Here is a 26586-nt window from a genome sequence, read left to right on the forward strand (position 1 = left end):
GTCTCTTTGTAGGTCTTCAAGGACTTGCTTTATGAATCTGGGTGCTCCTATATTGGGTGCATATATATTTAGGATAGTTAGCTCTTCTTGTTGCATTGATCCCTTTACCATTATGTAATGCCCTTCTTAAGTCTTTTTTGATCTTTGTTGGTTTAAAGTCTGTTTTATCACACACTAGGATTGCAACCCTTGCTTTTTTTTTTTTTTTTTTTTTTTTTGGCTTTCCATTTGCTTGGTAAATATTCCTCCATCTCTTTATTTTGAGCCTATGTGTGTCTTTGTACATTTCACGGGTCTCCTGAATACAGCACACAGATGGGTCTTGACTCTTTATCCAATTTGCCAGTCTGTGTCTTTTAATTGGGGCATTTAGCCCATTTACATTTAAGGTTAATATTGTTATGTGTGAATTTGATCCTGTCATTATCATGCCAGCTGGTTATTTTGCCCATTAGTTGATGCAGTTTCTTCATAGTGTCAAATGTCTTTATAATTTGATATGTTTTTGCAGTGGCTGGTACCAGTTTTTCCTTTCCATATATAGTGCTTCCTTCAGGAGCCCTTGTAAAGCAGGCCTAGTGGTGACAAAATCTCTCAGTATTTGCTTGTCTGTAAAGGATTTTATTTCTCCTTCACTTGTGAAGCTTAATTTGGCTGGATATGAAATTCTGGGTTGAAAATTCTTTTCTTTAAGAATGTTGAATACTGGCCCCCATTCTCTTCTGGCTTGTAGGGTTTCTGTTGAGATATCTGCTGTTAGTCTGATGGGCTTCGCTTTGTGGTAGCTCGACCTTTCTCTCTGGCTGCCCTTAATATTTTTTCCTTCATTCCAACCTTGGTGAATCTGATTGTGTCTTGGGGTTGCCCTTTTCGAGGAGTATCTTGTGGTGTTCTCTGTATTTACTGAATTTGAATGTTGGCCTGTCTTGCTAGGTTGGAGAAGTTCTCCTGGATAATATCCTGAAGTGTTTTCCAACTTGGTTCCATTCTCTCTGTCACTTTTAAGTACACCAATCAAACGTAGGTTTGGTCTTTCCACATAGCCCCATATTTCTTGGAGGCTTTCTTCATTCCTTTTCATTCTTTTTCTCTAATCTTGTCTTCATGCTTTATTTCATTAATTTGATTTTCAATCTCTTATATCCTTTCTTCCGCTTGATCAATTTGGGTATTGATACTTGTGTATGCTTAACAAAGTTCTTGTGCTGTGTTTTTCAGTTCTATCAGGTCATTTATGTTCTTCTTTAAACTGGTTATTCTAGTTAGCAATTCCCTTAACCTTTTTTCAAGTTTCTTAGCTTCCTTGCATTGAGTTAGAACATGCTCCTTTAGCTCAGAGGAGTTTGTTATTACCCACCTTCTGAAGTCTATTTCTGTCAGTTTGTCAAACTCATTCTCCATCCAGTTATGTTCCCTTGCTGGAGAGGAGTTGCGATCCTTTGGAGGAGAAGAGACATTCTGGTTTTTTGGAATTTTCAGCCTTTTTGTACTGGTTTTTCCTCATCTTCATGGATTTATCTACCTTTGGTCTTTGATGCTGGTGACCTTTGGATAGAGTTTTGGTGTGGACATCCTTTTTGTTAATGTTGATGCTATTCCCTTCTGTTTGTTAGTTTTCCTTTTAACAGTCAGGCACCTCTGCTGCAGGTCTGCTGGAGTTTGCTGGAGGTCCACTTCAGACCCTGTTTGCCTGGCTATCACCAGCAGAAGCTGCAGAACAGCAAAGATTGCTGCCTGTTCCTTCCTCTGGAAGCTTTGTCCCTGAGTGGCAGCCACCAGTTGCCAGCCGGAGCTCTCTTGTATGCGGTGTCTGTCGACCCCTGCTGGGAGGTGTCTCCTAGTCAGGAGGCACAGGGGTCAGGGACCCACTTGAGGAAGCAGTCTGTCCCTTAGCAGCGCTCAAGTACTGTGCTGGGAGATCCCCTGCTCTCTCTAGAGCCAGCAAGCCGGAACATTTAAGTCTGCTGAAGCTGCGCCCACAGCTGCCCCTTCCCCTAGGTGCTCTGTCCCAGGGAGATGGAAGTTTTATCTATAAGCCCCTGACTGGGGCTGCTTCCTTTCTTTCAGAGATGCTCTGCCCAGAGAGGAGGAATCTAGAGAGGCAGTCTGGCTACAATGGCTTTACATCTATATTTTTATAAGTATAAAATTAGAAGCTAATTAGATATAATGAATGCTCAAGTAAAGTAGACATATTTTCACATTTACATCCATTTCCAAATTTTGTGATACTGAGTTTGTAAAGAAGTCCAATTCCGCTATTTGCTGCATTTGCTTTTCAACAAAAATTGTACTCAGTATTTTCACTCAACTACGTAAGAGCACTTAGCTCGTTGATAACTTTCATCAGCATTGTGAAGCTATACAAGTTATAAACTATTTTAAGGCTTTTCCCATCCCAATTTAGGCCTTAATTATTACTGTGCAGAAAACATTTTGCTGCAGCAACTGTTCTTAGATGTCTCTAAATCAAAACAGAAGTCAGGATTCAGGTGACAGCAAATAAAATTTCCAAAATAATAAAATATCAGGTAAATATAATCTCTCATCTCTCATCTTCTCTCTCTCCATCTCCCTATGTCCATTTCCTTCTCTCTCTCTCACACACACATACACACACACACACACACACAGACACATCGAGTCTTCCTCTAAAAAGAAAAACCAATAATCCTCTATTGAGACAGGTGTGAATCAAAGGTTTCTTCTGCAGGAGTTACATCCATCTCTGAATTTCCTAGAGAGCAGCAAAGGGCCTTGTGTTTTATTCCCGTTCCACACTTCATCACTGGACTGCGGGCCCAGACTGAAGGAGTAACTCATTAGAATCACTGAGTTCACTGAGGGGATGAGAGATTCCTTCCTGGCTGGGTGCTAAGTGATACTCCCACAAGGATTTTGTGGTTACAAAACATGTGCTGGATATGGAGGTAACCTGTCTGGGAGTCCTGTCACTCCAAGGATCACCTGGAATGCTCTGGAAAATCACATGACCTGGCTGAATGAGTTCTGTTGAATTGTTTAGCCTACGCCTTCATTTCAGCAGTTTATACTGCATTAATGAGGTTATTGTTCCTTTGCCGTCCAGTTGTTCCCAAGCTGACTTTTTGCATATATGTTTTACATCCTTAACAAGAATGCCTGTCTCCTGCTGTTTCAGAGTCTCTTGCACAGTGCTGAGCATGAGTGGAGCTTGCTAAATCATTGCTAAATGAAGCAATGGGCTGTAAGCATGTCCTGTGGGATCTGCATCTTCAGATCATCCTGAAGTACTCAACAACCACATCTTCTTCCAGGAACAGAGCCCAACATAAACTGGTAGGGTTTGCTGTCTTAGACAGCTAAGAGAACGAGGAGTGGAGCTAGTGAACAAGCAGCGAAGGGGGCAGTACCTTAATGCCATCCCAACTGAATTTCAACAGTCTGACAAGCTAGCATTTTGGGTAAATATCCCAGTATACTTGTCACAGAGTTAAATAAAATGGACTTTCTTCAAAGGAAGTGCTTTTAATACAATAACTGTTTTTGTTTTTTTTAACCAATGGATTAAAAATTTAACACATTTACTAAATCTGGCATATTTATATATTGTATCTAAACAGATATTCAAGCTGCATTATAATATAATAATAAAAAAACCAATCTCAGTCTGTCTGTTAAGCCTTTGTGAGTCTTTGTGCCATTGTTGGAGTAGTGCTAATTATCAAGCAAAGACATGATAATTACGTAGAGCTTTTTCCTAAAAGAAGGAATCTTTTTCAACACCCACACACTGCACAATTTCCTATGACCCTGTAGCACTACTCTGGTACGGCCCAGAAATTTGTATTTCTGTCTAAAGGCTGGAAATTATATTATTTCTATCTCTCCCCATACCTTTTCTTCTTGTGAGTAAACTGTTTTTAGAGGGTTAAGGAAGAGTGGTAATGGTCCAAATGGGAAATATAAAACTAATGACCCTTCATGAAACATATTATGCTCCTCATTAAACTTATTCAGTTAAATGTATTCCATTAAATTAAAATAAATAGGATTTAAAATTTTACCCAGGAGTAGTAAACAATCTTAACTTTCGACTTTATGGTAGATCCATTCTAAGAAAGAATTCAAATCCCTGATGTATCATAGGTCTTTGCCTCCAACACAATTTATGTACTAGTGCTGCAGAGGTTTTCAAATTTAGTGTGTCTAAGAATTACTTGGGAACCTTTTTTTTTTTTTTTTTTTTTTGAGACGGAGTCTCGCTCTGTCGCCCTGGCCGGAGTGCAGTGGCATGGTCTCGGCTTGCTGCAAGCTCTGCCTCCTGGGTTCAGGCCATTCTCCTGCCTCAGCCTCTTGAGTAACTGGGACTACAGGCGCCCGCCACCACGCTCGGCAAATTTTTTGGATTTTTAGTAGAGACGGGGTTTCACCATGTTAGCCCTGATGATTTCGATCTCCTAACCTCATGATGCACCCGCCTCGGCCTCCCAAAGTTCTGGGATTACAGGTGTGAGCTACCGCGCCCGGCCTACTTGGGGAACTTTTTATAAATGCAACTTCCAATCCAGATCCCCTCTTCTCCACCACGTGTCTCAAGTATCCTAATTTCAGTGATCAGCACTTTGAAAAATACTCCACATGAAGATGATGTAAATTTTATCAAGCCTAGCGGTCCCATCTTACTTCTTTTTCCATGATCTCTGTTATTACTAAAATGTGGAAAAGCCAAATATGTGAAGAATGCATAATTCGGGGAGTTGAACAGGACGGACCCACAATGTGTTAGACTTACACGTTATGTTCATCCAAATAATTGAGCCATCGCATCTCTAGATTTGGCCCAGGAGCCTCGAGGTGTCTTTTTGAGAGATTCAGAGATTTAATCTACTGATGTTAACAAGAAAATGGAGCCGGTTCTTTACTCGTGTTTTACAAGTATTGCTTTTTAAAAAATTATAATCTTGCAAAAGCACTTTCAAATCCAATGCCTTCATTTTTGAGATGAGAAAACTTCAGCCCAGAGAGGTACCCAACTTACCACACTGCACAAAAGTGCAAGACAAAGATTCAAATGAAAAACAGTGACTCTTAACCCAGTGCTGTTTTTGTGGCATTTAAAGAAGTCTGACTTTCAAATATCCACCTATCAAAAAATATGAAGATTTCATACAATATATGAAGTGGGTTTTTTTGTTATTGTTGTTAAACAGACAGGGTCTTGCTCTGTCATTCAGGCTGGAGTGCAGAGGCACAATCTAGGCTCACTGAAGCCTTGACCTCTCAGGCTCAAGCCATCTTCCCCCTTCAGCCCCCCAGGTAGCTGGGACCACACATGCGTGCCACCATGCCTGGCTAATTTTTGTATTTTTTTTGCAGAGACGGAGTTTTGCCATGTTACCCAGGCTGCTCTCAAACTCCCGAGCTCAGGCAATCCGCCCACCTAGGCCTCCCAAAGTATTGGCATTACAGGCGTGAGCCACCGCACCTGGCCAATATATGAAGTTTTAAGTTGCCTTCAAGTCATATAATATATTCCTAAGAAAAACCCTCAGAAGATGAATGTTCTAGGTTTTAAACTCCTTTAAGAAAGCAAATTTTAGAAGTCAACATGTTTTCCAATTGGCTCATTATGGTTCTACAGCATTTCACATGACATTAAGGACTAGCAGTTCCAGTGTAATGATAAATTCCAACTCAAATTCTTTTGTAACCCTGACTTTTGTTATAATGGTTTTAGTAATGAGATGGAGTTTTGAGTAAATAGTTGTTTTGTTTTTTGAATTTATTTTACATATGTATTAGTGCACACACACAAGCAGTGTTCACCTTCATATTTTTGTACTTTCATATTTATATGCAAATAAAAAACTATCTGAAATGCATAGATAAATTTCATCAGTGATCCTAAATTTCAAGATCAAGGCAAGCACACAATTCAAATTATCAATAAAAAACTAAAATAATGCATAGTATTTTAAGCACATATCACCCTAGGTCTATTTATCATTCACTTTTATTTCTCTGAAATTATTTCCTTGGCCTCGTTAGGCAAAAATAAAGTATAATAATCAGCTCAATACTTTTGAAAAACTTTCAAATAAAAACAAAGAAATGAGAATTAGTCTTAGACGATGGTAACAGGTAAAAGGGAGATGGATGTGGGAGGCATATTCATTTGATCAGGATTAGCACTACACTTTTTTACAATATGGAACCAGTCTAAGCAATGGCAAGAATGACGTGTACTCTGGCAAACTGACTCTTGAGTACATACTTTTGAAACACTTATTAATTTTCTTTTTATTCTGAGAAAGCAGGCACAATCTAGGGAAGCCAGAGTAGACAAATAGATGAAGAAAACAGGCAGATGGGAACCATCCTTATTATACCTCTTCCTTCTTTGTTTCGTAGTCTTAGTCATTGCTCATGAAGTGTACTACGAAGTATTTAAATAGGATCGATGCTGAAAACGTTTAAAAAGTTCCAGCCAAAACTGTATGGTGTGTGACTTATGCTAACACATCTAAAACATTTTTGACTTTCAGCATCATGCTCATTTATTTTTGGCACAATAAAGCAATTTTTTAAATCTGACATTGATTAAACACTGAGCTAACATTTAGAAATTCATTTTCATCTGATTTCTGATCCCATGTATATTAACAGTTTTCACTGATATATATAATGATATAATTTTTAGGAAAAAACATTTCTAGGAAAATAATTGCCTTTACTATTCCAGCAAGAAAGCATTCAGAATAATGAATTACAAAGAAGAGACCTAAATCGAAAAACTGAAAGTGTGAGGGTGGGGTGAGTTCATTTTTAAATACGTTTTTTCTTTGATGATGCCGGGAAACTATTATATACCTAAAAAAAATGATCAGAAGTGTCTAAAATATGGATGAGCTATTCCCTGGCAAGAGTTCCCAATCATGGTGTCCTGATACACAGCTGTGGACAATGACCACTTGCAAAAGATGAAGCAAATAGTTTGACACTGGTACTTGATTTCTAGCAAAGACCAGATCTTACATGGTCTCTATCATTACATCACTCTAACTTTTGAGGGGGAGAGAAAAGGTGGAGTAAGAGTTGCAATAGATAATAATCCTGGGTCTATCTATGGTACTATGAACATCTTAGGAAAAAGAACATGATGTGTGTATGTGTGTGTGGCAGGGGGAGGTCCAAACGCCCCGGCTTGCGGAGGCTTAGGGCTCACCACGCATGCTCACTCACCTCCACGATGTCTGAGTTTGTCCGGCTCTCATGCGGCTCGTTGTACTCCGTGTACTTGAGAAGCACTTTGTCCATGTCGGTGCTGGCATACTGGAACAGCTTGTTGGTGCTGTTGAAGATGATCAGCGCAATCTCACAGTCACACAGCACGCTCAGCTCGTAGGCCTTCTTCATCAACCCAAATTTCCTCTTTGTAAATGTCACCTAGAAAAAAGAAAGCAGCCAAAAGTTTTTAAAAAATATTCATGCATGTGTGGTTTTTTTCTTTTCTTTTTTCTTTTCCTTCACAAAACAATGGTGTGCAGTTGTCAGAGCCCTTGGGCACTAACACATTTAGAAAGAAAGCAAATAAATCTAATATTAATTTCTGCTTATCATTTGAAAATGTGTGATTTCTAGCTTGCTGCTGAATGTGAGACTCTAAATGCAAGATTTAATGTAGGGTATTTTAACAAAGGTGACCAGGGAACTGGTCATGTTTCTTTGAGCAAGTTAAGATTTAAAAAAAAAATTAATTTCAGCATGGTTAACATATTTCCCAATTAATAATTAGTTTGGAGCTTGTTTTTGATTATTTGAAGAGTGGACATGACATTATGAACTTAGCATTTTAGATCTGTGTTCAAACAAGTCTTAAAATTGTCTAGTCTCATGTCATTTAATTGAAAACACTTGAAGGGATGTGACTGTGATCTCAGACGATGTTGTATTCTGTTTTCTAGAAACCCAGCAGGGCACTGGGAAGTCCGTTAGCCATCATATGCTTAGGGTTTTGGTTTCATTCTTCTGTGTATCTTTCTTCTTCTCTCAGGCCAGAAACTGTATTGTTAATGCCACCATTTTCTTTTTTTAATCTAATCCATTACCAAGACCCATAATTCCTTTCCTCAAAATATTTCTCAGGTTCACACTATTTCCCAGGCAACTCTATCACTCATGTCCTTATCACTTCAATTTTGGACAGCCTAGCAGCTTCCTGTCCTAGATGATCTCCCTGCCTGGAATCATTCCTTCCTCAATTCAACTCAAACTGCAAAGCCTCACTCTTCCTACTGTCTTTTTCCTGATGAGCTGTCTACAACAGCTCCCTCTCCCTGGCTTTGAAAACTTCCTACCTGCCAATCCTACCAAATGCAAAAATATATTTCACTCTTCCCAATTTCAACTCTCTTTTAATTGAACTTCAGCTTGTTGCTCTAGTCTGGCTACTGAAAAGGCGTGAACATTCTTTTTTTTTTTTTTTTTTTGAGACGGAGTCTCTTATAAACCTTTATATGGTCCAGTGTTTCCCAGCAGGTATTCATTCTGCAGAGTACTGTTCCTATAAAATACTCCTTAAGAAAAAAGTTCAATGGCCTAATATGTTTGGAAAAAGAGGCACATTGGTATATTAAAGGCTATGAAACCTTTTAAACTTTGTTTAACTTGCTTTTCGAACCTATTGCTGACATATCGTTTGTTTCTTTGCATATTTATTTATTTTGAGGAGCACTTACTATCACTCTTCAGAACTGGGTTTTTGAGGCACATATTCTGGGAAAAGCTCATTTACTTAATTAAGCTATTGTTTTCAGAACAAAACATTTAAACCTTTTTCATAACTTCAAATCCAGCCCACCTTGCAGAGGCCAGCTCATTTTATCACAGATTTGTGTGTAATTCCTAATTGCATATTCCTACCCTTCATCTTTCTCTTTGTCTCCAGACACCCAATGCGTGTCCTCCAGTTCCACACCTGTCTAAACATCCTGGATTGTCAAACCCTCCAAAGTTCAACCTCATTATATTCAGTCTAGAATCTGCTGCCGCTTTTGGAATCCCCATCTCACCATAAACTCAGTCATCCAAACTAGAAACCTCAGAGAAAACTCTGAATCCCGGCCTGCCACCTTCTCCCACTCCCCACCCTCCCCCACAACTAAATAGATTTATGTTGACAAGGACTGTGGGCTAGCAGACAGAAAGCCTGACCTCCCAGTCTCCTCATTTCTCCACATTTGTTAATTATTGTTTTACTTATCACCTTTTATTTTTCCTTCATATTACAATCACATTTTATATTTTCAAATATACAAAATATACACAAAAATATACAAAAATATGCAAAATCTATTTTGTATACAAATATACAAAATAAAAAAATACACAAAACTGTGTATATTTTCCTGTGTGATCTGTTTAACCTCTCTTCCACTAGAGCGCATGCTCCACAAGGGCATATGCCGTATTTATTTTGCTCACTACTTTATCCCCAGTGCTTAGATCAGTAGACAAGTGTAGGCACATGGTAAAAATCCATGGCATAAAAATTGATAGGGGAAACTACTATGTGAAATCTTTAGAAAGATACAATTGATTTATGTTATATATGTGATAAATTTTCCCACGAAATTTTTTTAACAACTCATATGCAAAATTTTTTAACAATAAATATATTCCTTACTTAATAATAATTATATTATTTTATCATATTGACATTGAAGGTAGTACAGTAGAAAGCAAATAACATAGGGTTTGTATTCACAGAACTCTGAAGCTGCATGCCGAATTTGCTAGTCATGTGAAATTCACTTAACAACTTCTTTTTTGTTTGTTTGTTTTTTGAGACAGGGTCTCCCCTGTCACCCAGGCTGGAGTGTAGTGGTACTAGTATAGCTTACTGCAGCCTCCACTTCCTAGGGTCAAACGATCCTCCCGCCTCAACCTCCTGAGGAGCTGGGACTACAGGCGTGCACCAACATGTTCTGGCTTTATCTTCATTTTTATTTACTTTTAGTAGAAACGAGGTTTCCCTATGTTACCCAGGCTGGTCTTAAACTTCTGAGCTCAAGCGATCCTCCCGCTTAAGCCTTTCAAAGTGCTAGGATTACAGGCATAAGCCACCGTGCCTCGCCTCACTTTAAATAAAGTTCTTTGAGTTTGATTTTTCACATTTGTAAAACAGAGATTTATACCTATCTTAGGGCTGTTGTGAGGATTGTATCCAATAATGTGTGTATAGTATTGAGTATAATGCTTAGAGTAGGTGCTCAATGAATACTAGTTCCCACAAATTTTTTAGTTGACTTAACCAAAAAAGAAGAACTAGCAAAATATACTTGTCTTGGTGACTTGAAGAGTCTACCATTTATGGCTATTTGAGGATGCTATTATGACTGATAGAAAGATAAAGCTGTAGTGACCATCGTTTGGAAAATAAGGCATTTAGGTATTTACTAGCCCATATCAACTAGTCAATATTTACTCAGTTACGTTATTTACATTTCAACTTGGATAATTCTTCTTTCTTGTAATTGTCAGTGTTTCACCTTCTATTTCATCTTTATTGATTGTCTTTCTAAAGTACTTCTGATAAAATATAGCTAGTGTTTTATTTTCATATCTGATTATCATACTACTTTAGAAACTTTTATTCTGTTTTATTCAGATGAGTCATAATTGATATTAAGGATGGGCTGAAAACCATCTTTTTGGAATGAATAAAGAAACATAATCATTAATTACACAGAGCTGCACTAAATGTCTTTTAATATTTCTTTTAGATCCAATTTTGATATGAAAATGTACCTGCATATTGGCATTTTATTTAGTGAAATAGGCTACAGAATACGTTCAATACAGAAGGCACTGACCTAGACTACTTTCATATATCTAAAACCACTTTTAATCAGACTTCATGACCACAAGCTATATGTGGAATGTCTCAATACAGTATGGTTTCTGTTGTACTCAGACCTCAGAATTTTGCACGTTACAACGCTCATAATCGAAGTACATTTCAGTACAGAAATATCATTAATGCCACTATTTGTGTTTATTTTTAGTGCTCCTCAATTTTTGTGTAACCAAATAGGCTGCTGGATAATGCATACTTATTTAATAATACCCGTCAAAGAAGTCAGTGCATATAGCTTCTTCTGCAATTTAAAACTGCAAACTGAAATAATGACTGTATTAAAGCATGTAAGAAAATATCTTCAAAATCTACTCTTAATTGCTCTAAATTTAATTCTGCATTATGTTCATATTCTTCATAGCATACTCAAAATGTATTTTATAATGCTTTTTCTCATTGTTCATAGTTAGATAAAATTATTTTTAAGCATTAGGCTTTCTAAAGAGATCTGGAATATTACTCTTCATTTAAAATATGCCACTCAATGACAAAGATTTCAATTCTCTGCTTTTATACTTAAATAATGCATTGTGATGATTACATTTTTCTTAACTTGATAATAGTTTGTAACGGGGACAAGTCCATATTTCTTTTTAAATAACGTGTTTGGAACCTTAGGTGAGGCAGAAAGAGGTTTTTACAGTAGTTAGGCAGAGTCACTCTTTTCCAGTATTTACATAAGTCAACATGTTACTAAATTAAAGAGACTTAATGTGTGATATAGCATAGAAAGCAGAACTACTATGTAAGTTTTTTATTTTATGTTTTTTCTTTATATTTTTGAATCTTTAAATAGCCCCAAATGTGATGACGGTATGTTAAGTTTTACAGTGGCCCTGACTTTGAAATCCTAGAATAAGGACAGATATCATACATCTTATGTTGATAATGGCTCTAGAACCTATTAGGTATGAAGGAAAAACAGAAATTAGAATTTGAAATTGAGAAAAGAAACATTCATTAAATACAACACCATACAAATCAGTTACTAAAAATTTAAGAAAGTCTATTCACAAAAAATATAAAAATAATTTGGCCAAGTTTTATGGAGCATTTTCTGCGTGTCAAACATTATGCTAAGCAATATTTATTGAATATTCTCTATGTCAGACATTTGTGCTAGGTACCGTGGCTTCCATTACATAAAATAATATCTCCCTTGTTCATATCAGTTCCTTGTGGCTGGAGAAAAAAAAGTCATTTAATTCCATAACGTTTAAAAGGAATTTTCTTTATTTGGAACAAAATGCATGACTTGGCCAACAGAGTTATATTTTCTGTCATGTCTAATAATCTGAATTTGTATTTTTATCTAGAGTTGGGTGAATTCAGTTTTTGTTTTCAGTCTAAGCTTTTCTCTAGACTGAGCTAGAAAAATAATAGTAGATGTAAATTCAGTCAAGATGAGTATGAAATGAAATCCACCTTACTGGTTATTTCTAATCTTGACTTGGTGAAAGCTGATTGTGGTATTACTCCCATCTCTCCTTTCCCACCTGGCCACTGGATGCGCCCATCATGCTGTAAGGGTTAGTTTAAACGCCAACTTCTTTCTTTGATGTTTCCCTTGTCACATTCAGATAAAACTCATTCCTTTCTCATTGTAGTCCTCCAGCACTTTTTACAAATCTTTATTATCAGACTTACTTCAGTATTACAAAGTTGGTTGTATATGAGTTTTCCCTTCTGCCAGATTTGAATTCCCCAAAGACCCTCCCTCAGGCCTCTCACAGACTCTGACCAGTGGCCACTCAATGAACCTTTGCTGAATGAGTGGATTATGGAATGGAAATACTACATTTTGAAGTCTGAATGTTTCGGTATAATTTTATGTTAGAGAAGATACTGTTTTACTTGCCTTTTAAATAATTTGATCTCTCAAAAATAAGAGATTTTGGACACATATACCTTTATTTTACTACAATGTTTAGCTTATTAGTGATACAAATCTTAAGATAAAGTAATTACACTATCTTGGAATTTATAATAAAGAAGGTAAATGATATCTGGAGAAAACTATATATGTAAATATGCTGCAGACTTTAAGAAAAATATACTTCAAAAAGTTCAAAGTTTTTTTCTTTTTTATCCCTTGCCTGGATGACTCATCATGAAAGATGAAAAAGTCTGAAGATAAAAATTTAATTTTACAATCACAGGATACAGAAAGAATGGGGAGGATCCATGGGTTCAGGATGACTGAGTTTGTTCAGCACAAACGTACTGAACTTTCTGATGAGTTCAGATTTTCAAAGAATAAGCATTTGGAAAAGTGATGAAATCCTCATGCACAATTTGAGACTGGATGGTAGTAATTTAGCTGATTTAAATATGGCTGATGAACTATAATTAATGAGGCCAACTTAATTGATCAATGTTAAGTTTATCAAAAAGTCTCTAGTAAAGTGCCATGGAGTTCAGTACTTTTCCCATCCTAGGAGACATTTTTGTCGTTGGTTTAGATGGGTGTATAGATAGGCAGGCTTATCAGATCTGCATGCAACATATATCTGGGTGCTTGAGCAAACCCAGTAGGCGATGGAGTCTATATCCATAGCACCTTCTACAGCCTTTAGAAAGCCGGTCACAATCAAGATGAATCAAATGAAGGTAATTTTAAAGTCCACACTCATATTTTTAAAAAACAATTATAAAAGCTCAGGTTGGACAAAATTATGGAATTTTGGGAAAGGATCTAAAGTTTTAGTGTTCTATAGTGGTAATTAATTATCCTACTGATCTTTTTGTTTGTCAGAACCATCTTTGGTAGTGTATTCAGTTCTGAGGGTGACATTTTAAGAAAGCACTGACAAAATTAGAGCATCTACAGGATGGTAAACAGACTGATGTAGGGTCTGAGAACAATTTTGCATGAGGAACCGTTGAAAGAATCTGGAATGTATAACTCAGAAAAAATAGAATTAAAAGTGAAATGCTAAACATTTTCTAAGGTCTGAAGCATATGCCCATGCCAAGAGGCAAGATTAGTAAGCATTGTTGAAAATCACAAAGAGGTTCAAAACAAGGGAAAATCTAGTGATGAGAACTGCCTAAGAGTGGACCTAGTCTCACCAAGCAGGAAGCAGCTCATTTCTGAATATGTTCACATAGAGCTGGATATCAAGGAAGATGTAGAAGGGATTCCTGAATTAAGCAGGAAGTTAGACTAGAGACCTTTAAAATATTTATTCTAATTTTTAGATGTTCTTAATCTATGCCTAAGTATCATAGAGCTTTGAGTTAAGAGTGAATGGCACTATGGTTCACCAAGCATGCACCCTACAGAATCACCGATGTTTCAGTTACTCAATCCCACCCATATATTATCGCCTCTAATTTCCATATTTCAAGAAATAAAATAACTTTTTTTGTGGCTAGAAGAGACATAAAAGACTAAAGAATTTGAGTAGACAACATTAAATGATGTACTGAAAATGAACAGAAAAATAATTATCCAGATTGTTAAAATAGAAAATCACATTATTAAAGAAATTTTAAAGAAGCAGGATATATGCATCATGACTGGGGCAGTGCAATGTAGAAAGAAAAACATAAAAGTTGAAAATCAAGTCCCAGCTCTGCCTTTTATGAGCTGTGTGCCCTTGCATAAAGTTGCTTGACTTACCGGAACCCCAGTTTCCTCACCTGGAAAGTGGAGATAATAATAGGCATCATACAGAGTTTTATGAGAGGTTGAGTAACGGATATAATACAAGTGTAAGTAACTTGTTAACTGTGAAACACTTTACAAGGCAAGTAGTGTCTTCTCTGATGCACCAGGCTTAGTTGCTCCTTGAAACTTACTGTAAAAGACTGGTCTCCTAGAACCTGTCAGCTTGTGTTACTATTATTTACTTAGGTCTAGATTAGAGTGTCTCTTTCAGCTATATCCTAGCTTTTCTTGAGTACCTGGGCTATCTTTTGTTCATTCTTGTAACCTGACATCCAATAATAATACTTGGCTAAATAAATATATGTTGATAGAATGAATAGATACATGGACAGAGGAATTATAGTGTTTTTCGTAATCCAAAATGAATAGCTGAAAATAAATTTCTATGGATGCTCAGACTATGTTAACAAGAAGTTTGCTACTGAGAGAGGGCAATTTCATATACTTGTTTTATTTTTTTTTTTGTCATTTTAACTTACAGTAAAAACTTACATCTGGTAAAATTAATCAGGAGAAAAATTGGACTGGGTCAAATTTTGTGTGTGGGTTTGTTGGTGAAAGTGAAGCATATCAGATTTCTTATATTATTTTTTAGATAACAGTGTTGCTTATTTTATAATTTTTTCTAAGAAGTTCAACGATTTTATAATAAATTATCTCCCTACATTCGACAGTATCTCTTTGAACTTATTCTTTAGCACAGTTTATCATCCCTATTTTTCAGATGGATACTGTAAACAAAGACATGAATTGCCTTATCCAAGGCCCCCAAACTTGTTCCTGGATGGACTAGGAAACCAACCCTCTTCACACAAAATGCATCTTTGTTTCTGTTAGTCAGTGTTCCTTCCCTCTTTTAGATAACTATGGATTTTAGGGGCTGAAGTTCAGCTCGATAAGGACCCAGTCAACTGTTTATTGAGCAGTGTGCAGGCACTGTCATTTGTAATGTTACATTAAGAACCATCAGAAATTCTGGTAACTGCAAGCACAGTAACGCATAACATATTAATTAATGTAAGGACTGCTTTCTAGGTTAAAGTCAAAAAATAATACTAAGAACACTAAATTGAGAGCAAGTTGGTTTCTAGGTTCTGACAGTAAATCAAAGCTACTTTTGTATAGACTCTGCAGCCAACTCTGCCCTCAGACGCTCCGGCCATTCCCACTACAGCCACTGAGAACCACATGCATGCACTAGTGGGCACAAACTAGTTCTATATTTATGGAGGTTTATTTTAATTTCAGAAAATGGGAAGAATTTTCGTTGGTAGTAAATACAGGTCTGCTTACAGCTAGAATAAAAAAAGGTGGGCCTCTGATTTACACAGGCAATGTAAATAACAAGTTCTAAAAACAGAGAAGGAGTCCTGTGTCATTTCCTACAGGGTAGGGAAATTAGTTTGACTACTGTGCAATGGAAAGGACGTTTCATAATCTTTCTCCACTCCACACGCCTGCCCCCTCCTTCACCCTCCCAGGCCCGGTCCCATTCATAAAGTCACCTCAAAGAACTTTCCTGCCATATTAACTGTGGTAGTTCTTGCACCTTACAGGAAAGAGTTCTGAAAGAAAAGGACCTTTAGAAACAGCAGCTACTCACATCTATAATAATAATTGAGGCCCAACTCCAAATTGCCTCAGACATATCACTAAGGGAAGCAACAAAAATCTCATCTATGGGTCCCAATTACTTCTTTCCACCGAACACAATATTTTTAGCCTAATCTTAATTGAGCCTTACGGTGCACAATGAATGGATAATTTTTTGTTTTTTTTTATTTTCACCATTCTTTAACTCATAAATAGTAGTTTTTTTGTTTTAGGATGTGTTTGGGATTCATATACCCAGCTAATTCTATTTTCAAAGGTTTGAGGTTTTATCATTTTTTTTCCCTCCAAATAAGAGTCATAATAAATATAACCCTCATTCTGTGAAAATATTTCAGGTCGGCTTCTCTGCCTCATCCCCCCACCTAGATAATCTCTCAGTTTCCTCCCAGTTGAGGAAACAGAATGACTAATGAATGACAGATGGACAGTTCACAGATACAATACACTCTGTAATCCAGGAGCCACAGGTCTTCCTATGTGTTTAAAGGGTTAGGGCTGGAGTCAAGAGTCTGCAAGGACAATCTTTAATTGGGAAAAAGGGAAATGCCCTCCTAAATGCTCTTTCTCCACCTCCCTTGTTCCTGACAGTAAGTAATGGCACAAATGTTCTAAAGTATTCCTCTTCGGTTTTATTTTGTTTAATTCAGTCTGTCATTAGAAAGGCTTGTGAGCTTTAGGCCCGATGATTACTCTCGGTGGGAGGAAGCAGTGCCTCTGCAGACTTGTGTTCTAGACAAGCGTTCCTTTATACAATGACGGGGCCTGCCATCGTAAATGAAAGGCTCTTTAAAGAGCAGCGAGGGACTCTTTTAAGCAGACTGCTACCACGTGCTTGTAACCCTCCAGCATAACTTGCGAGGATGAGACAGCAGTGTGTTCTGCTGCAAAGGGGACTATTGTCCTCGTTAGCCTCAAGCAAATTGAGCCTCGTTTCGCTGAAATACAGTAGTATTTCCAAAGGATTTTCAATTAGTAGTTCCTAAAATTCTGAACATGATAAAAGGATTAAAATAAGGGGTTTAGAGTGTGGAATTTAGAACTCTACCAACCCCTCACCCTAAATCAACATCCCAAATCCCAAAATAAAACTCTAAATCTTATGCATTGGAGGGAAAATAATAAATCACAATTAGATCTAAATTAAATAATCGAATGCACATTAATGAAATGAGTGTTTATTAACAAACTCATAAGAGTTTGAGTTTTAAGATGCATCAACTGAATTCTGATGCATTTGTCTACATGAGGAAAAGGAACAAAGATGACCGAAAATTATTAACTTGATCAGGATTTAAGAGATTTTACTGTGGCCCATTTTAAGGCCTAGGAATGTTTTGCCTTTTGAAAAGAGAAGACTAACACAGCAGGCTTCACATTTTTTATATGTGCTGCTCAGGTCCGCCTGGTTTGTTAAAGGGCTAATTTTCATTCTAAATCCAGTCTGTAGATGCAGTCATAAAATAAATACCTTTGTTTCTCTGTGTCTCATCTACATAAGAGATATAATTTGAATCTGAGAAGAATCAAATAAACCAGATTAATATTTTGGGGGCAAAAACATGTTTACTAGTTCAACAAAGCCAAATGTACCTAAGGGAAAGGTCAAAGGATACTTCATTCCCTGCTGAGCAAATGCTCAGGAAGCACATTTGTCTACATTTTCCTGTCATAACAGGAAGAGTGTAACTTCTTCCTTTCCACAATAGCTTAGGTTTTACCTCATAACTCCAATATTTTCTCCCCCAGGGCCTTCCAAATCAATCCTTCCAAGACAGAAGGCTGTCTCCGTTATAGTTTCCAAACAGTTACATTTGTTGAAATGTTATTTAAATGTTAGTGATTTCTTTAGTTAAACTGTTCCAATTTAAAATTAAAAGTCAAATTTCCAAACATTTAGATTGGTTCTCTAATTCTTATTAATGGTCCAACATATTTCAAAAGAAACACAAATACACACTACATATTATGAATTTTTAATTTATTTCCTTAATGATGTCATTTACTTTATTTTTTTAATTTTTTGCCAAAGCCATTATCCTCAGAAAAAATAAAAGTTTCCAAACTACCTTCAACAAGAATATATTGGGATGTAAACTTTAAAAATACCCTAACAATTTTTGAAGTACTTTCATTTTGAACTAAATGTTAAAGAAGTGCAGACTGCAGAGGACATGGCTTTTGAAACAATTAGCATCATGTCTTTTAATCTACAGTTTGGAAGAAACTTCTCGGTTTATGTGGTCTATTTATAATGTTAATATTTTTAGTGTTGGTTTCTCAGTAATACAATGTCACACAGTCTGTGCATTTGCAAAGCTAAAGGTGACTTGTAGGAGACAGAGTGGTGTGTGCATGCATTCCCAGAGGTGAAAGGGGCCATTCAGTGTCAACTTTCTACACAAAATGAGATACAATAAATAAAAGCATTAGATTCTTTTTAAATTACAGTTTTAAGTAGAAATTATATGAGATACACAAATTAGAACTGGAAACAATAAAAACCCCTGAGGCCCTCAAGTTCAAAGAAGAGTGGACAGAATTCTAGATTTTGGCCTCTCTCAGATTTCCTACCAAAGGAAAGTGAATGAATGAGATTGACGGGAGTTGGAGCAATGTCTTTGTGGCAGTAAAGAAGTAGACCTAGCTGACATAAATATAAAATATCATGCACCGAACGGGATAAATAGTAAATGTGTGGCACACTATTGCTGTGATCCTACTACATGGTGGGGAGACTATTTGTGAATTGTTTTCAAATTGCTAAGGGATAAAATGGAAAGGAATGGCCTGAGGTCACAGCTGTTAAACATACATCTGAGCATCCTGCCTACTGCTTTTTTTTTTTTTTTTTTTTTAAATTTGGAAACTCTTGGAAGTATTATTTAGGTCATTTTCCCTTCTGGTTTTCTTTTTCAACTCAATCACCAGCAATTCCAAATCTTTGAATAAAAACTTTTCCCTTGGTAATTTTAAGATTAATAAAAGAATGATTTAACTTATATGCATGAGGAGCTTCTAAGAAGGCATCCCCAATATGCGGCAATAGACCCTATAATTCAATTCTGATGGGTATGATGTCCTAAAATATTACTATGACACACCCTAATTTTATTTATATGAAATAAGTTTGGTATAATTTTTAATACAAGTGTCGGGTAGACAGGCAGCTGTTAAGAAATGATACTAAGAAAAAACAATCATCATCATCATTATTATGAGGTATTCGCAGGCTTATTTTGGATTAAAAGATAGAAAAATCAATAATTTTTCACTGATTGAGCTTTTTTTCACTAGGTCTGAAAAGAGATTCTAGATACTTCTTGATTAACAAATGTAATTTTTCTATAGTATTTAAAGAAAAACTCACAAGTCTGGAAATGCTGTTTGTGGAGGTGGCCAAAAAAAGTGCATTTAGCAGTGGTGACTGCATCTTCCATCTATTCCCCAACTTATGGTTTGGAATTCACCAAAAAATTATTTTTTTGAAGCAATTAATTTGTATTTCTCAATTATCCAGTTACTCACATTTAAAGAGTGAATGTATCTCTCTTTCAACAAATTTTCTATTAGGTTATTAAGATGTAACTCCCAAATTTAGAACTGTAATTAACTTGGTGAAAACCAGGAAAAAGTAAGGAGTAAAATTTTTTCTTTTGAAAGAGTCACTTGAGGGAATCTATACATCTCTTTTTATTTTTCAGTTTAGTGTCGAATAGACCAGATTTAGTTTGAAAACACATCAGTACATAGAAACTGTCAGAAGCTGCATCTACACTGAATACATTTTTTCCAGCTTTTTTCCTAGTTCATCTTATATAATTTATAATTCATATGAAGAGACTGAGATGGGGACATAAGAAGAGGGAAAGTTAGAAAATGTAACAGCTATGAACTCTGAATTCTTTTAGTCATAAGGGGATTCTCCTGTTCTATTAACAGGAGAATGTTGCTAATTGTCTTTAATTTGTGCTCCAGTTATTGCACTGATAATTACATGAAGTTTTGTTTGCTGGCAAAAACTATTAGTGTGCCAGATCTGATGAAAGAAAAGAAAACTTAAGGCATTTAAATATATTTCTTCCTTAACTTACTATTTTAAGCCCTAACTGTGTTATCTGACAAATATTTAAATGTCTTTTTATAACAAGTTGCACAAATAAATTTGGGCTTACCTCTCCTATCCTTTCAAAGTAGGAAAGCTGAAATTTTCAAATACAAACATACAAGTAAATAGGTTTAGGCTAAGCATGCCTAATTTTTATATATCTTTCTTCCTAATATAACAGGATTTCTAAATATATTGTTTGTAGAAAGAGTCATATAAGGACAATATTCATTTAAAAACCATTAAAGGACCCAAAATTACAGCTAAATAAGACAAATGCATTCAAGTGTTCTATACCACCAAAGGATGACTACAGTTAATATATCTTACAGTTTGAAATAGCTAGAAGGAGGATATTGGATGTTTCCAAGACAAAGAAATGATAAATGTTTGAGATGATGGATATGCTAACTACCTGATTTGATCACTGTACATTATACATATTAAAACATCACTGTGCACCCTATGAATATGTACAATTATTTGTTAATTTAAAAAATTTTAAAGACAGAAGAAATGAAACAAGCCCCCCCAAAACCATCTGTGCATAAAAACCAGTTTGTTGTTGAATTTTTTAAACCTTTGCATATATATGTTATTGTAAAATACAATAAAAGTGTCACAGAAAAAAAATCTGTTTCAGGAGCATGATTAAAAATTGGTAGCATGTGAAAGAGGGTAAGATTGCCTAACTGATGGAGGTATTTCAAGGGTAAAAAATAAATGCCGATGGAGAGACTGAAACTGTAGTGTTAGCATAAGCTGGAAGCTGGTAGTGATAAAAATGGTGAGGAGTGGTTAAAAATAATTTGGTCAGTAACATATATTTGAAAATAGGTCCCACAAGCATAAAATTTAGGAAACGACTTCTCCCCATCCTTGTCATAAATCCTCTGCAAACGTCCTGTGTGATCTTTCCTTCCTGTCCACAAACTATCCTCTCTGCATCAGCTCACTCCTGCTCTGGTATCATTCTCTAGCCCCTTGTTGGCTTCTGAAGGTTCCTTTGTGCTCCTGCTCTACCTGTTCCACTTTTCCATCCATCTTCTCAATACCCTTTTAAGATAAAACCCTCATGAAATGAAGGTTTAGGTAACATTCTTTATTGTGCTACACAGTACAAGAGTTGTTTTGATAGAAATCACATTAACTATAATAGCTAATGGTTCAAAGAGCCTGAGTCTTAACAGGAATAGCTAATAGGTAAATTTATTGAGCACTTATTATGTGGTGGGTGCTTTTATTGCTCCATTTAATTATCTTAAAGACCTAATGAGAAAGGTACTAACTTTTTTTCATCCTCACTCTAGTGATGAGGGTACTGCTGAAGCTCAGAGGGGCTAAGTAACTTGCTAGAGGGTCATATAGCTAGTAAGTGGCAGAACTAGGACAAGAACCAAGTTTGTGTGTCTCTAAAAACTATGCCTCTTAGCCACCATTTGATTATACTGGATGCAGTATAATGTAATTGGGAAAAGCAATGACACGAAACCATGCTCTTAGTTATTATATTACACTAGATGCATCATTACATAATTTTAAAGAGCATAATTTGTTTCCTGTTGAATATGAGAGACCTGGGCTCAGATCTTGGTCACTTCCCAGTTTTAATTGTACGATCTTGAGCCAGTTATTTAGAACTTATTAGGACCTTCAAAGCTTTGCAATATCTGGGTCCTGTCTAACATCCAATCTTTTCTCTCACTTCTCTACAGTCATACACCAGGCTTAAGTCCCACTGGTCTTCCTTCAGCTCCTCAGTCAAGCTTTTTCCTCTCTTAAGGAACTTTGCAAATACTGCTTCTGGAATGCTGTCACCTGCCTAACTCTGAATCATCTTTTAGCTCATCTTTTAGCACTTCCTCAGGCCTTTCTCCAACCCTGATGTAAATAAAGTACCTCCTATTATTCTTTCATAGCACATATAAGTGAAATTTTTGTTATATATTTTTATATATTTCATGTCTGTTTAATTCAATCAGGGGTCCATAAACTGTAGCCTACAAGTGAAATCCAAACGCCCTGTTTTTGTCAGTAAAGCTTTATTGGAGCACAGCCACACAGGTTCATTTACATATTGCAAACGGCTTTCAGACTAGGTAGGGCAGAGCTGAGTAGTTGAGACAAAAACTATATGGCTCACAAGGCTAAAAATATTTGCTATGTGGTCCTTTACAGGAAAGCTCGCTGACCCCCTAAAGCAGAGGATAAGCTGGATGAGATTCTTGTTCACCACTGAATACTTAGTGTTAGGTACACTACAGTCTAGTAATATTTGTTGATTTCACAAATAAATGAATTACTCAGCCATAAAATGGGACCTATTAATAAAAATTAATTGGAATTAAATATATATATATATATAGTTCTTGGCACATAATTGGTAACTACTTTTATTAGGTTGTCTGAAAATTTCTGTAAGATAAATTAACAATTCATAATGCTATTTTTATATACTTGCTTAAGAAATCCATGTTGTCTAAGCTTGAAACTAAGAAAGAGTTTTTGTAAACTTGGAAATGCCAAAAAATTCTTTTAAATAAAAAAGGCTGACAATTTTTATTCTCACCTAAACTATTTTATGTATTGATGTTTCTGAATTTGAGCTGTTCCCTACTTCCATTATGAAAGACAGCTAAAGTAAAGGTAAAATTCAATTTAAACAGCCATTCTATTTCACAACAGTTTTATTTCTTAATGATATATACAACTTATCACATCAGTGCTGTAATATTTCATTTCACACTTGAAGTCAGTATTTCTTTTTCTGGAAAAAACATATCTTGTTCTGTGTATAGCTAAATAAACAAGTGCAATGGCAGAGCAGTCTTTGACAACTTTTAAGAAAAGATGACAGTGAGCCATTGCGTGAGGTTCTACTGGACAGTCTACAGTGGGGCAGCTTCAAAGAGGGCAAAGCAGCTAACATTTTTCTTTGCAACACATGAATACACAGTTGAAAGAAAGCCCAGGTTACGGGTGCCTCTACACAGTATGATATGCTGTTTCAGATTTGCTGGTTTTGTTTATTAGAAGTGACTTACATAATTTAGGCTCTTTCCCAAATGACTCTTACAACTGCTCTCATAGTAGGTGAGAGGTGCACAAGACAAGCATTTATGTGTAAGATGTTTGAAATTGTCAATAGCCTCTAAAATAATCACTGAAATATATATTAAAAAATGGTGGATTTCAATTTTATTAATTCTGTTTAAAAGTATTGAACTTACAGGCCTACTGTATCTAAAGACTGGAGAAAAGAGTAAATATACCCTAAATTCTAAAGAATAAAAACAAGAAATCTGTCTTCAGAATTAAAAAAAAATGATAAGTCAAACTAAGCTGAATTTAAATAAGTTTTCCTCTTTTAAAGTTATTATGACTTCTAACCTGGATGAGGGTAACAGCCACTGTAGCTGCAACTATATATAAATAAAGAAAAGATATTCAATTATTAGCTCAAAAGTACGATATTAAAATTTTTTTTTTTTTTTTTTTTTTTTGTTTTTTTGAGACAGAGTCTCACTCTGTTGCCCAGGTTGAAGTGTAGTAACATGACCACGGCTCACTGCAGTTTTGACATCTCGGGTCCTAGTGATCCCCAAGTGGTTGGGTACACAGGTGCATGCCACTACCACACCCAGTTAATTTTTTTTAAACTTTTTAAAATAAGAGATTGCATCTCCCTATGTTTTCCAGGCTGGACTTGAACTCCTGGGCTCCAGTGATCTGCCTCTCAAAGTGTTGGGATTACAGGCATGAACTACCATTCCGGCTTTAAAATTCTTGTATCCCTAGAAATCCTGTCATTTGTTACAACATGAGTGAAACTAACTGGAGGACATTATGTTAAGTGAAATAAGCCAGGCACAGAAGGACGCATTTTGCATGTTCTCACTCGTGTGGGAGCTAAACTTTTTTTTTTTAAATTGAACTCACTGTGATAGAGAGTAGACTGATGGTTACTATAGGCTGGGAGGGGTAGCTGGGCATGGAGTGGGGAGGGGATAAAGTGGGGATGTTTAATGGGTACAAAAATAGGTAAAATGAATAAGATCTAGAATTTGTAGTACATAGGGTGACTACAGTTAACAAGAATTTATCATATATTTGAAAGTAATTAAAAGAGTAGAATTGGAATGTTCCTAATACAAACAAATGATAAATGCTTGAGGTAGGTATACCTCAATTACCCTGATTTTGATCACTACACATTGTATACCTGCATCAAAACATCACATGTATCCCATATTATATACAACTATTATGTACCCATAATAATTAAAAATAGAAATTAAAAAATCTTGTATCCCTATTTTTTCTAATAAAGCATAATAAAAGCTCATGAATTCAATCTGCAAAAATTTTCTTCTAACTTTGCGAGCAAAAGAAGATATAATGAATATCATAAACCTAAAAATTATCTGTTATTGGTAATAAAGTGTAAATGCTAATTCATATGTTTTTGACTATACTCAAAATAGGTTCTGGTCCAAATAACAAGGTTCAAACAGTGTTACATGACACTCAATATTTCAGTCTTAATTTCAATTTCAAGCTATAGGCCAATTAAAAAATAATGGTTTTCTATTGACACAATTATTGCTTTTTGGCTTGATCCACAGCAAGAAACGAGGTGCATGAAAACACTAAAGGAATCCACCGTAAATCTTAGTATTATTCACCCTCTAGCTAAACATGCAGCCAAAAATAGTTCAAGTTATGTGTACCTGAAAATATATAATAATTTAGAGGAGTATAAACTTGAAAACCTAAAAGTTTCTCTACTTTTTAATGGCATACTGACTTTGATGCAAGAAATAATTAATTCCTATTCATTATAATTTACGCAGGAAACAACGTTACATTTAAAAAAATGAATCAATCAGTTCTAGTCCTATTTGTATGTCCAAGAAGACAAAACAGGACAATAGAGGACATGAGAGTCTACATTTGTGGGGAAATTAGAGTCTGGTGGTTGTCCCCAGGGCTACTGTGTAGCCTTCTTCAGTGTAACTGAAAAATAGGCAAAACACTCTTCTTTTCCACAGTCCAGAAACGTCTTCTCTGCAGGTTCCATGATCCATATGAGAAGGCTGGGACTCAGCAGTACTACAATTTCTCCCAGGACCATTATTTGATATTTAACAAACTACCCAGTATACTGATATTATACAAACTACCCAGCTGTCCTTACATAGCCTAACTAAATCCACTCTCCCCAAGTGTGAAGAAAAATAAGAGTCAAATTGCAGGCATTCATGATATACAAGTGTTTAATGCTGAATTGAGCATTTGAATGTGTAAAGTCTTCACAACAGATTAATTGTATCACACAGACATTATCATTGGCATTCTAGAAAAAAATTATAACACCATCTGCCTCTATGTTTATCAAATTCAGATTTAAAATGGTATGAATTAACCGATAGTTCTTGCCTATATGTTTTAAGTTATTAATATCTTGTGTGGGTGTTTTCTTTGTTGTTGTTGTCAGCACAATGTTAAAATGTTTGGATGTGGTTCAAAATCTCATTTACTATGAACAAAATGAAAGCCATTTTTATACAGGATATTTATCCTATATTGTAAACCTTTAAGTGAATGACCACAAAAGGTCTAGTTCCCATGAATGTAAGAATCTTTGTTTGATGATGCGTGCAATGTAGCAATGTTATGCTGATTAACTCTTAATTATCAAGCTATTCATGTCACACAACTACACTTCCCATTTCAAATTCACGTTGAAGTAAAAAGTGAATAATCACAAATGTGTAAACTATGTTTCTGACAGATAAAGTGATTTTTTTCTCCTTTATATATGAGACTATCAGCACTTTAACTGGCCACATTTAATTAACCCAAACTTCTCTTAATAGATGTTTACAGATTCAAGATATTTTCTGTACCCTTAACATATGTGGAGAAAATATAATTAATAAATAATGATACAAAAAAAGTTTACTCCACTCACCTGTCTGTTACGTTCATCCATAATCCTCGTAATCTGAATCTTTTTTCTCCCCATAGTCCCCGTTTTTCTTCTCTCTCTCGTCCCTGAAATTATGTATTTTTTCCTTCCTTTTCTTTCTCTTTCCTGTTTCCTCCAAACAAATCTCCTTCTTCAGCACTTGCACAGCTCAGTTCCCAAATTCCTGCATTCGTTCCTGCTGAACAAAAAAGAAAAATTAAATACCACTCTAACAGCAAGTCAGTTTCATAAGAACTGTCATATTCTAATTTTACCAAGGAAATAAACTATATGAAGCTAAAGCAATAAAATGAATAAAAATA

General features: G+C 35.7%; 1 protein-coding gene across 50 annotated transcripts in view; it reads right to left on the reverse strand.

Annotated features, from left to right (window-relative positions):
* The window catches only part of MEF2C (myocyte enhancer factor 2C), a 163942-nt gene that overhangs the window by 78249 nt on the left and 59107 nt on the right, over nt 1-26586 (reverse strand). For 29 of the 50 annotated variants that reach the window (XM_055232995.2, XM_055232999.2, XM_055232988.2 and 26 more), the window contains 2 exons: nt 26267-26462; nt 7225-7428 (listed from right to left, as the gene is read on the reverse strand). In XM_055232995.2, the coding sequence (XP_055088970.1) occupies nt 7225-7428; nt 26267-26320 (258 nt within the window). In that variant the 5' untranslated portion in view covers nt 26321-26462. The remainder of the gene's footprint in view (nt 1-7224; nt 7429-26266; nt 26463-26586) is intronic. The other 21 variants (XM_063612235.1, XM_055232996.2, XM_055233009.2 and 18 more) reach the window with 1 other exon arrangement.

Source organism: Symphalangus syndactylus, chromosome 11 (assembly GCF_028878055.3).
Source record: "Symphalangus syndactylus isolate Jambi chromosome 11, NHGRI_mSymSyn1-v2.1_pri, whole genome shotgun sequence".
NCBI classification, from domain to species: Eukaryota; Metazoa; Chordata; class Mammalia; order Primates; family Hylobatidae; genus Symphalangus; species Symphalangus syndactylus.